The sequence below is a fragment of the Bremia lactucae genome, linkage group LG3 (genome assembly GCF_004359215.1).
Source record: "Bremia lactucae strain SF5 linkage group LG3, whole genome shotgun sequence".
Classification (NCBI taxonomy): domain Eukaryota; phylum Oomycota; class Peronosporomycetes; order Peronosporales; family Peronosporaceae; genus Bremia; species Bremia lactucae.
Window position 1 is genome coordinate 6,108,102 of NC_090612.1, and position 11,764 is coordinate 6,119,865.

Genomic DNA, 11,764 nt, shown 5'->3' on the forward strand with positions numbered 1-11,764 from the left:
AACATTAATGAGCTCGACAAGGTGATCCTGAGACAGCAACGACACAATGAGCAGGACGCAGTCGGCTCCATAGACACGAGCTTCCAATAGCTGGTACACGTCAATAATAAAATCCTTACGCAGTATAGCAGGGCGCTGGTGCATGCCTTCAACCACGTCCCTGGCTGTCATCAGGTCGTCTAACGAGCCTTTGAACCATTTCGGCTCAGTCAACACGGAAATCATACTGGCGCCCACATCGGCATACGCTTGTACCTGCTCGCGCAAGTTAAGCTCCATAGCAATGTTTCCCTTGCTAGGGCTTGCGCGCTTGAACTCAGCAGCCAGTGCGACATTCAAACGGCCTTCTTCCTGCCAAAATTAAGTCAGAAGATCAACACTTATTTCAAATTGGCTCAAACTCCTTGTACCACGGGTGCATTTAGACGATCGAGGACATGCAGACTCGAGCCATAGCTACTTTCTCGAATTCTTATCTTCTCGATTAGATCCTCAGCTGGTATCAACAGCTTGGCTGCCGCAATGTCGAGACGGCGCTGCGCTGCGATCACCTCTAGGATGTCACCCATCATTTCGACACAGTGTCGAATTAAGCTTAAAATGGAGGTTTAGAACACATAAGTTTAAAGGCCAATCAAGAGGATGCCAATACTTAAGGCCGGCTTTTAGACGATGCTCTTTAATACGTATTGCATTACTTGCTGCAGTACCATATCGCAGACCATTACTAAAAAGCAACAACTGCAGTATCTACTGCTTTCAATTAAGCAATGAGCACGTTACATACAGGCTCCACACCAGGGCTAACACGGCACCCAGAATGACGGGGGTAGAAGCAGCAACAAGCTGTGACGTTCCATTACCAGTGTTTGTATTGCTAGACACAGAAGGCGCGTCTGCTTTTTTTCCAGATGACTGCATATTTGAGGTGCCAACCGTGCCTGGGCCGTACGCCTCGCTCGAAGAATCCAATGATGACGTTAGATTGGAACTCAAACTTTTGGCATTTTTGACCTTAGTGAGCGTGAGGCTCTTGTAAGCCGGCTTCATGGTCCCCAGCTCGTCAAAAATGCCGAAATGCGACTCGACCGTGTTCACGTCATCAATTTGCTCCGCCTTGTACGGCGTATCAAAACCCGCAAAATAGTAGTATTTCCAGCCATATTTCTCTGCCAACATGCAAAAATCTTTTAGATAGATCGCACACGTTTCTTCCGAAGCGAGCGATCCGTTAACGGCGGAGCCGCCCGTGGGCCACCCCGTCTCAGTAATGACGACTTCCATATCACCAGCGAGCTTCAGCAGCGGCTGGATACGCTTATCAAAGTGATCTGCACCCTCGTCAGCATTAATCTTTTCCCAAAACGGAAATTGGTTGACGGTCACAATGTCTCCTGCCTTAAGCATTTCCGGATACTGGATAAACGTGTCGGCGATGTCAGTAATACTTACCGGTAAACTTATGTCGTTATCCTGCATGATTTTTTTAAAGCTAGCCAAGTACTTAATGGCCTCGCTGGCCGAGATATCACCTCGATAAACGGCCTCACTACCGACATTAATGCCTACGATATTGCTGTCAATATACCCGCCCGCAATAAGTTCTTTGAAAACCTTGACCTCAGCATCATAGACCTTCGAGTCCTCAGACACCCAGACCCCAAGCCACACTGTGAGCGACAGGTCCTTTGCAGACTTGAGCACACCCGTCACATCGCAGTCAGACAGACTGTACGTGCGCACGTTGGACGTGATGGTGCTTAAGATCTTTAGGTCGGCCGCGATGGTTTCGGTAGACTTGCATTTTTCTGCATCCCAATCAGGTCCACGACGCAGGTCATAATTAATGCCATAAAGCTTGCCGTCCAGCGCTGAAGCCGAGGAGGCCAATAAGGCCACGGTAACGGCACTGCGGCGAGCCATTCCGCTGTCAAATCGACGAGTAAGGAATTGCCTCGAATTGCAAAACCGTAAATCGAGTCAGTTTCCTGAGTTTGACAAAAATTTGATTTTCTCTGAGACAAAATCTACAACGTCGTTAGCCACCTGTCGGTCCCTCTCCACGCAAGTGGCGCTAACGTGTAGCTTATGAGGCACCCATACAGATGGGACGCTTAAAATAATCATTGTTTTGCAAGCCGAGGGATAGGGCTAGTTGCTAGCGAGCAAGAAATAAATCATATTAGTGATGCCAATAAATTCGAGATTTTAAGCGCATCACTTTGCTATCATTGTTTAAGACAAATATCATCTAAAATTTTGTGCTAGCCTCCATGTCGGCCGCTTTGCGTTTGGCCAGCGTTGTGGGCTGCTCGCTAATTGCAAAGTTGCTCTGATCCTTCTCTACCGCCGGCCTTATACCGTCCGTAATATTCTTCGTGTTTAAAAATGATGGAACTGCATTACAGTCCATAGTAATTTAGAGTCGTGGCTTTCTTTGCGTCATCAAAACATACCCGTTGGAGTAGCATTCTCCGATCTGACCCAGCCACATTTTACGAAAAAGTCATAGACGTGGCCAGTTTTATTCACATCTGTTCAAAGCAAGAAATATAAGAAAGTCATTAACAAAATAAGCTACTTAAGGGATACGCACCCATTTGGACCGTCTTTTCAGCCATCGTTTTGGTCAAGTACCCCAAGCGGTAGCACTCACGCACAAGCGCGTCCTTAATCACCAAATAGTGCTGCAACACACACCGCAATCATACAGTTAAGGCAATGTCCAGACGTCTATAAGGAAAGCAACAATATGCATCACCTTTGGCAACAACTTAAGCTTACCACACAACTCTTTCTCTTTTGGAGTCAGCAGATGGCAACCTGGCGTGCCCTCAATGGTAAAAGTTGCTGCAAGTGCGTTGAGGCCGCCGCCACCACATCCTTTAGTTATTTAGCTTTCACTGCTTGCCTCACTATTTGCACCAAGTTCCCGATTATGCCACCGATTAGCACGATCGCGGCTTGAATTTGCACGACCAGACTCGTACAAGTACGAGGTGCTATCGCGCTGCTTTTGAATTGCCCGGTCAAGCTCGCGCTTTTTCTTTTCTGAATCATACAACTCAGCCTCGGCAAGCGTTCTAACGCCGTTTTTACGGTATTCTTGCAACAGTAAAATCTGCTTCTTGAGTCGCAGAGCTGTGATCAATCCCTCTACAAAATTATCGTGCTCTTCAGGCGTCTGAAATCGTGCAAATGGCCGCACCTGAGCCAGCAATTCGCGTTCCTCTTTCGGTCGCTTCCTCTCAGTATGCTGATGCAATTTATAGTCCAATAAACCTCGCTCAACGACAAATTTCTTACGCTCAATTCGCTTGGCCAACTTTTGGTTGTAAATCTGAATAACTTTAAGCTTCAGTTCGCGTTCAGAAGGGTGATCCGTATCCGAGAACTCCATATCCGCGAGAATCACTTCGGCTTCGTTATCATACTCAACGTCAAAGTCTCCACGTAACGGCATGTAACCGGCCAGCTGGCTTGGGCCATGACGCTCTCCTGATGATCCCTTTGCCGCATGATCAAAAGTCTCACTCTTATCCTCTATGCCTACTTGAGTGCTGTCCTTGTTCTTCTCTTTCTCGCTATTGGTCAAGTCATCATCAATAAATCGCGGCAGTAAATTTTTCCAGCCCAAGTAGGCCGTAAGATAGTGCTGTTCGCACTTTTTGCTGCTTTTGGTTACAACATGTTCCGCTATGTCCTTCCAGTTACCCAAGCCAAACATCTCAATTCCCTCAAGCAGCAAAAGCTCTTCATCTGCCATCCACGCAATATTGACAGTCTCATTTCCAGCCCCAGGTAATGCTGCAGCATTCGTGCCAACTGGTGCTGGTAATATGGTCGCGTTGTCAGGCGTGTCCGGCTCGAACACAATTGGGAAGGCCAAGCAGTCCGAGACCATGTATTTATGGTTTCGCTTGTGCTCGCCCAGTTCTATGCCCACGGCGAAGCACTCTACACAAAGATCAAAGGGCGGCTGCGAGTGGCACTCTGCGCATGTGATTCGAATGTTGCGCGTCAAGTCCTTCTGGCAGTTAAGGCAGAGCTTGGTCTTCATGACCGCCGGCTTGGTCGGCTGTGGCCCACTTTTTTCAATTTCACAATCTTCTGATTTTGAACCAGCTGGACCCTCGGTAATTGGCAAGTCCTCCTCATTGTTAAACTTGTTCTTATTGTAGTGGCTACGTCGTGCAGAGTCGTGTTTGCCTGCCATGTTTGCAAGTGGACAGGTAAAAAGGTGATAATTTGTCTAGTCAAAGAGAATAAACTACTATCTATCATGTTATATATTAGCCGAGTTTTTTTACAGATCGTGGGGTGTGAAGCTCAAAAGAAGGACTTAAAGATGACAGATGCACCACATAATTATTTTCCAAATCGCCGTTTGCGCCGATTAAATTCTACGATGATGTTATGCACGTCTTCCTGAATGACGTCGGGCCACAATTTCTCCAAGAATATTAGCTCCGAGTACGCAATTTGAAACAATAGGAAATTGCTGATCCGAATTTCACCCGAGGTGCGAAGAAGGACCTCTGGATCCGGTAAGCCACTGTCAAATCAGACAATCAAGTTACCATGCCAAATTAGCACTAAACTAAAGTTTATATACGCACGCTGTAAGCATGTGCTGGCTTAGCAAGTCTTCATTTATATCCTCGATGGTCGCCTTGCCACTGGCAACATCCGTAGCAATTTTTTTGCAAGCACCGACGATCTCGTCACGCGCACCGTAGCTAGCCAAGCAGTACGGAAAAAATAAGTTGATATAGCCAAAGAGATCCATAACGCAACGTGACATCATACCTGACGCAGAGATTAAGACTAAACGTAGAGCAATGCCGCGTCTTCGCCTCTATCTCCTGAATCGCCTCAGTAATGTAAACTGGCATTTTGCGTCTATCAGATATCAGCACACGCAAGCGAACGCCCCTTTTTAATGCCCCTGGCACTATCTCGTCCATGAACTCGGTAAAGAGGTTCATCAAGGCATCCACCTCTGACTGCTCGCGATTCCAATTTTCTTAAAAATAAAGGAACGACACTACGTGTGAGCAAATGTATAGACTTAATAAAAACAGTCACCTAACTCACCTGTTGAGAATGCGAAGACGGTGAGCACCATAATTCCAGCGTCAATACACCAATCCGTGAAATTCACAAGTGTTCTACTGCCGTCCGAGTGTCCTCGCACCCCTGCTCCGTATTTTGTCTTTCCGTAGCGTCTGTTGCCATCCATGATTACCGCTATATGACGTGGAATTTTCAGCTCATCCGACTCGTTTTCCAGTACCGCAACGTCAGCACATAACGGTCGACTAAGCCAGTCCACCAAGCGCAAGATTGGCAACGTGGAAAGCACCTCGTACCAGCGCATCGACTTACATAGACCGAATATACCTGAATCCAGTGAAAAGCTCAGCAGCGCAAGCACAATCACGAGTGTGATAGGCATACCGGCGAGCCACCACATTTCAAAGCCATTGTAAAAGTTCTTCACTAACAAGACGTCACGACTCGCATCTTCGAATTGCGATAACGTCCGCCTCCCTACACTTTCGCACATCCAAATCACTCCACTCGTGTTCTCGTCCATTGCGTGAAGCATCTCCGATCTAGCGGGAAAACTGCAGGGAACGGTGTGAACGGATGATAAACGTAACAACATACCGCATTTAAGCAAATTATACCTCACCATTTATTTTTGGTAGGTAAAATGTGTGTCCAGCTGCGATGGCTACATTTGCTGCCTCCGGCACGAGCTTGTAAACATGACCAGTTGCGACGCTGCTTAAGCAAGTCTCTTCAACATTTTGAGGCGGGAAAAGAGGTGGCGTATATTTTGCCAGGCGACTCGCCCTCGAGTTCCAAGCGATTCCGCCAGCATGTGAATCCGCTGTCAAAGCTCTATTTACAACCCATCCAGTTGCCCGAGTGGACGAAACAATTCATGGATGCATCGCTTCCCATTCATCTGGACATTGGCTGTGCCCGAGGGAAATATTTAATGGACGTAGCAGAGTCTCAGGCACGTGAGCGGAACTTTGTAGGCGTTGAAATTCGTCGCAATGTGTTGCAAGAAGCCGAGCGAGAAGCTAGGCGACGAGAACTTCAAAATTTAGCTTTTGTGCACGCTAACATAAATATCCACCTACCAAAGCTACTGCATTCATTTCCAGGTCCGGTGGAAAGTGTATCCATTCTTCATCCAGACCCGTGGATCAAAAAGCGCCATCGTAAGCGGCGTCTCGTAACCGAAGAATTTGTAAAGACAATGGCTCGGCACTTGTCGACTGGTACGCCTATCTACGTGCAAACTGACGTGAAGGAATTGTTTGCATACATGGTAGAAATTTTCGAATTGTCGGGTCTCTATACATTTGATGCTTTATTCGAGAACCCGCTTAGGATTCCCACTGACCGAGAAAAAGTTGTCTACAATGGAGGAGGAAAGATTTACCGGATTAAGTTTACTGTAAACAAGCAGGAGCCAGAGGAGGTCTAGAAATGATTGCCTGAAAGTAGTAGTTCTCAGTTTTCTTTTGCATTATTATGAGCAACTAGAGGTTCGATATATAATTCTCCGAGATTAATTGCATTTACTTGCCATAGCGCCGTTTGCGGCGACTATACTCAAGAATTATTTCTGTAAGGTCTTCACGCGTCACCTCTGGCCAGTATTTGTCCAAGAATATGAGTTCAGTATACGCAATTTGAAATAGCAGGAAGTTGCTTATCCGTAATTCGCCCGATGTACGAATCATTATGTCTGGATCTGGTAGGCCACTAACGTGCAGATAAGATACGTTTAGTTTTAATTTGACTAGTGATAGAAGTAGAACGTACGCAGTCAGCATGCGTTGGCTAAGCAAGATTTCGTCGATGTCTTCAATTCTCGTCTCGCCTTGAGCCACTTCGGTAGCTATTTTCTTGCAGACCCCGACAATTTCATCCCGAGCTCCATAGCTATGCAAGAAATAGCCTTGTTAGTATTATAATCGACTGACTAGGCAAGGCAAGCAGCAACATGCCTGACACAAAGGCTAAGACTGAAGGAAGTGCAATGCTTCGTCTTAGCCTCGACTTCTTTAGCAGAGTCATGAAGGAAGGCTGGCAGCCTGCGGCTATCCGATGCTAGCACGCGAACCCGGATGTTACTACGTAAAGCTTCGTCAAGAATGCCGAGAATAAAGCCGTCAACTAGCTTCATCAAAGTATCGACCTCAGCCTGCTCGCGCTTCCAGTTCTCTATTATGCAAGTACCATAACATTATCATTACAGAATTTCGTGAGCATTTGACTCACCAGTAGAAAATGCAAATACTGTAAGAGCTTGAACGCCAGCATCAATACACCACTCTGTAAATCTCATAACGTTCTTGGTGCCATCCAAGTGACCTCGAGTGCCCGAACCGTATTTACTCTTGCCATACCGGCGGTTGCCATCAATAATAACAGCTATATGGCGAGGAACCTAGTAAAGACCGATGGATTCACAATTGATAAAAAGACAGAGCGGCACCGATATTGATAGATTTCGCAAACCTCAAGGCCTCTCTCAATCTCTGGCATGACGGTAGCTCTACAGCTACTGCTAATATTTTCTATGGCCATGGTCTTGTGTACTGGAAGTTGTCAGATGGTAAATGGCCCAAGGAGACACGTCTCGTTTATCCGAAAACGTGTCGTCGTTCGAAGAGCAACATTGCAAGATATTTCCCGCGACATTTCACGCACTTTGCGAGTCATTGTGTTGAAAAGCTTAGAATTTTAATGCAAAAATGGACAACTTCAATTTTTTGCTCAAATTTCGAGATTTGCTCTTCAACCGAAGGAATATGCTTTTCCTACACGAAAGAAAAAGTTGCTGCATACCAGTTTTGTTAAAAAAACTCATGTTAACACCTGCTAACCACACGAAAACGGGTGGGTTATTCATAGCAAAAATGCGCAAGGTAAATTGCCATTATTAGGCAAAATTGCTTGAAGAAACTACGCATTGTACGCTTTTTCTTAATTGTTCACGTAGAGCCGGTATCACGGGGTGTTAACCGTCGCATAAATGAAATTATTTATAAAAGGAATAATAAAGGAGAATAAAACTAGGCCACTGCTATATGTACACCCCGCCACTTCTCAATTTGCCGGCTATCGCCTCCGTGTAGCGGAGTGTATCGTTACATGGAATTAACACTTAAAGGCTGTTAATTAGTATATTATCTAAAGGTAGAGAATATTTGGAGAATATTACTTTACGTAGTAATATTCGTAAAGCTTATCCATTGGTAGATATAGGCCATTATATCTACTTGCTCCGCGGCCCAGTCAGCGCTGGACGCGCGCAAAGAGAGAGACAGATAAGACTTTATTACATGGTGGATAAGTATATAATTGAGTTAGTATTATATAAATAGAAACAGAAGAACTTAATTGTAACGGGGTGTATCGTTACATGAAATTAACACTAATAGGTTGTTAATTAATATATTATCTTAAAGGTAGATAATATTTGGAAAATATTACTTTACATGGTAATATCCTAAAAGCTCATCCATTGGTAGATATAGACCATTATATCTACTTTCTCCGCGGTCCAGTCAGCGCTGGACGCGCGCAAATACAGATAAGACTTTAGTACAAGTTTTGTATTAGTTTATAATTAAGTTAGTATTAAGTAGATTGACAAGAAGAACTTAATTATATTAATACAGTTTTTAATTAACCCTCTTTAATGCAAGTGTTTTAAAGAGAGTCTTCCTGGATATTGCTTTCTTCAAGCGTTACCAGTTCCAAGCGGAACAGGTGGTTCATTACGGGACCATCCGTAAGACTTTGCATGAACACCGTAATCAACGTGTGTTCATGTACATGGTTGTTCGTGATACAACTCGCCAAGAGTCATTCGTGCTGGGCATAATCGTGACACGCTTGCCTTGCTTGAGTTTCAGAAGCTCTGATCAAGCTCTGAAATCATCCCTAGGCGGTTCAAACGTCTGTTTGAGCCGGGTTTAAAAGCCTCTAGCGACCCAAAGACATGTGGGTCGCGCAAGTTAAGGCCTCTCTTATGTCGAAAGCGAGAAACCTCGCTTTTCGAACAACAAGCGATTGCAGAAATGCAATCGCTGTCAAAAGTGAGGACACTACGCTCATTTGTGAAGTGCTCCACGCCCAGTACCGAGAGGTACTACACGTAATTGTGGACCGAATGCCAAAAAGGGCAACGGTCGCGGGTCCGACGTTGTTGCGATATCGCAACAGCGAGGCGGACCGCCAAAAAAACGGTCGGGGTCAGTAGGGACGCAACGCCCTACTGATCCAGCAACCTCAAGAGATTTTCAAATCTCTTGATTAAAGTTGCTCCAGACATACAATCATTAAGTGTCTCTGCACCTGGTGATGAGGTATCCCTCATCACCTTGAAATTAAAAGTGACAAATAATTTGTTACTTAGAGTCCTAGTGGACTGTGTAGCGTCGAATAACTTTATTCGTCGCCAGTCGCTAGAGGGTCGTAGGCTCAAATATGTTGAGCGCGACATCTCTTCAACGAGGATGACGGTGCGTCTAGCGACAGGCGCATCGATAACAGTGATGAAACGCGTAGTGAGATTTCACTACGCGTTTAAATATATACAGTACGATGATGATTTCATCGTTCTGGATTGGGATGACAGATTTGATGTCGTCCTAGGTTTACCTTAGCTCAGAAAATATGAGCATGAATCAGCTGACAGCATCGGTCCATAAAGATGCCTGCCACTTGTTCATCAGATGGCCATCTGATGAATGTCTTGGAGATGTCCACAAGCGTGTGGTTGTACTACGAGTAAGTGCAATGGCATCACTTGTGGTAGGTTGTTAGTACGACTGCACAAGATCACAGTGTAATTACAGATCACCCTGTGGAGTCAGCTTCCGGCGGCTGTGCGGGTGCACAGGTAGCGCGAGGTCCACCACTCGAATAAATCGAGTGGATTGATACATGAATGTTCGCCTAGCGGACGACATTCAAGGAAGATTTTAGTTGTCCAGAATCGACAACACGATGATCCTAGTCGAGTAGAGAGTCGACCGTAGAGGACCCGACTGTGATAGCGCAGTCACAGTCGGAAGACGTTGAGGGAATAAGTCCCCACGTACTTGAGGAGAAATCTATGTCATCTTTGAATTACCATGGATCAGAACCTCAAATACTTAATGCTGAAGTGACTAAACTTCAGCATCCCGAGGAATTAATCCCTTGGCAGCGTGTGGAAATGGGATCGTAGGAAGAAACCGAGAGATTGAATGGCTTGGTTAATGACGGATCAAGAGTTGGCGCTTATACTCTTGATCTGTATGGGAGCGTCGAAAAACTTTATTCGTCGCCAGTCACTAGAGGGTCGTAGCCTCAAATATGTTGAGCGCGACATCCCTCCAACGAGGATGACGGTGCGTCTAGCGACAGGCGCATCGATAACACTATTGAAACGCGTAGTGAAATTTCACTACACGTTAAAAGTTTTACAGTACGACGAAGAAACTGAGACATTAAATGTCTTGGTTAATAACGGTTCAAGAGTAGGCACTTATACTCTTGATCTGTGTGCACCTCCGAAGTTAACTTCGGAGATAACTCAATTACCAACCCTAGAACTTAAGCGGTTCTTGAGAGATCTGCATGGTGGTAAAATCAAGCAGATCTGCGTACTCGTCACAGAGGACGATTACGTAACCGACATGCGGTCAGCGGTAATTTTTGCAGAGAATGAACGGGTTCTTAGCAGCTCATTGATGGACGAAAGTGTCCTCATGTTAAGACTCGGATTAAAAGTGTACTACTCAATCTTGGGAGTCACTCAAGGCAAATCCTCTGTACGAGGATTTAATTGAATTGAGAGATGTATTCCCTGAAGCAGTTCCATGCAAGTTGCTTAAGGATAAAGGCAATCAACATGAGATCGAGCTCAAACCGGGCTCGAAGTTCTGTGTCATGAAGCAGTGGCCACTGCCTCGTGACCAAGTACTTGCAATCGATATATTTTTTACCGATCGATTAAAAGCGGGCCATGTAAGGGAGTCAACCTCCCCACATAGCTCTCCGACCTTCTGTGTGCGAAAGGCCACAGGAAGGTGGCGGATAGTGCCCGCATTCAACAAACTGAATGCTGCAGCGATACCGGCTCAAACGCCGATACCTAGAAAAGACGTAATCATAGATGTATGTCTAAGAGTACGATCTTTCCGCTTATGGATCTGATGGATGGGTTCTATCAAATCCTCATGCGTGAACGGGACATCCCGTACACAGCAGTGAGCACTCCCACTGGGATGCTCTGGGATGGCTAGTGATACCTCAGGGGCTTAGTAACGCCCCTGCAACATTCCACAGATGCGTACCAAATCTGTAGAGACCGGTGCGAGAATTCGCACAAATGTATTCGTCCATAGCCGGGCTGTGGACGGTAAGACGGACGTGGAAGTTCATAAAACTCACGTTCGTCAGGTTCTTACACTAATGCGAAAGCATAAGTTGTATGCAAATTTCAAGAAGTGTATATTTGCTGCAAGCGAAATACCACTTCTTGGGTGCATCGTCGGTAAACACGGCGTGCGCCCTGATCCCGAAAAGATCAAGGAAATGACCGACTGGCCAGTTCCAGTCGATGTCAAGGGATTTAAAATTTCCTTGGGTTAGCGACTTTCTTGCACAAGTACTCACGCAATGATGCCGAGATGACAGTTCATCTCTCTCGTCTCTTGAAAAAAGACGAGAAATGGTT

General features: G+C 45.6%; 4 protein-coding genes across 4 annotated transcripts; 1 reads left to right on the top strand and 3 right to left on the bottom strand.

Moving 5' to 3' along the window:
* Positions 1 to 2,180: 2,180 nt before the first annotated feature.
* On the bottom strand, positions 2,181 to 4,216 carry CCR75_006728 (uncharacterized protein; the record flags this gene model as incomplete). The annotated part of the gene is made up of 5 exons (XM_067964796.1): positions 2,181 to 2,397; positions 2,457 to 2,534; positions 2,597 to 2,687; positions 2,762 to 2,883; positions 2,905 to 4,216. The coding sequence occupies 5 exons, from the start codon at positions 4,214 to 4,216 to the stop codon at positions 2,252 to 2,254; spliced, it is 1,749 nt and encodes a 582-aa protein (XP_067817345.1). The 3' UTR covers positions 2,181 to 2,251.
* Positions 4,217 to 4,271: 55 nt separating this feature from the next.
* CCR75_006729 (uncharacterized protein) lies at positions 4,272 to 5,749 on the bottom strand. The gene is made up of 5 exons (XM_067964797.1): positions 5,699 to 5,749; positions 5,098 to 5,630; positions 4,810 to 5,026; positions 4,620 to 4,739; positions 4,272 to 4,555 (listed from the first exon to the last, which is right to left on the bottom strand). The coding sequence occupies exons 2-5, from the start codon at positions 5,609 to 5,611 to the stop codon at positions 4,369 to 4,371; spliced, it is 1,038 nt and encodes a 345-aa protein (XP_067817346.1). The 5' UTR covers positions 5,612 to 5,630; positions 5,699 to 5,749; the 3' UTR covers positions 4,272 to 4,368.
* CCR75_006730 (uncharacterized protein) lies at positions 5,720 to 6,508 on the top strand (the record flags this gene model as incomplete). Its single annotated transcript, XM_067964798.1, has 1 exon — positions 5,720 to 6,508. The coding sequence occupies one exon, from the start codon at positions 5,720 to 5,722 to the stop codon at positions 6,506 to 6,508; it is 789 nt and encodes a 262-aa protein (XP_067817237.1).
* Positions 5,776 to 7,729, bottom strand: CCR75_006731 (uncharacterized protein). Its single transcript, XM_067964799.1, has 5 exons — positions 7,549 to 7,729; positions 7,309 to 7,477; positions 7,042 to 7,251; positions 6,850 to 6,961; positions 5,776 to 6,789 (listed from the first exon to the last, which is right to left on the bottom strand). The coding sequence occupies exons 1-5, from the start codon at positions 7,615 to 7,617 to the stop codon at positions 6,603 to 6,605; spliced, it is 747 nt and encodes a 248-aa protein (XP_067817236.1). The 5' UTR covers positions 7,618 to 7,729; the 3' UTR covers positions 5,776 to 6,602.
* Positions 7,730 to 11,764: the final 4,035 nt, after the last annotated feature.

What these genes read in the sequence shown, in the direction of transcription:
- CCR75_006729 (XM_067964797.1), bottom strand. Translation starts at nt 5,611, where the DNA reads ATGCTTCACGCAATGGACGAGAACACGAGTGGAGTGATTTGGATGTGC. An exon ending in CGTCTTCGCATTCTCAACAG is followed by an intron (nt 5,027 to 5,097) that starts GTGAGTTAGGTG and finishes TTTATTTTTAAG; the next exon opens with AAAATTGGAATCGCGAGCAG. An exon ending in AGTCTTAATCTCTGCGTCAG is followed by an intron (nt 4,740 to 4,809) that starts GTATGATGTCAC and finishes CTGCTTGGCTAG; the next exon opens with CTACGGTGCGCGTGACGAGA.
- CCR75_006731 (XM_067964799.1), bottom strand. Translation starts at nt 7,617, where the DNA reads ATGGCCATAGAAAATATTAGCAGTAGCTGTAGAGCTACCGTCATGCCA. An exon ending in AGATTGAGAGAGGCCTTGAG is followed by an intron (nt 7,478 to 7,548) that starts GTTTGCGAAATC and finishes GGTCTTTACTAG; the next exon opens with GTTCCTCGCCATATAGCTGT. An exon ending in TTCCTTCAGTCTTAGCCTTT is followed by an intron (nt 6,962 to 7,041) that starts GTGTCAGGCATG and finishes ATAGCTATGGAG; the next exon opens with CTCGGGATGAAATTGTCGGG.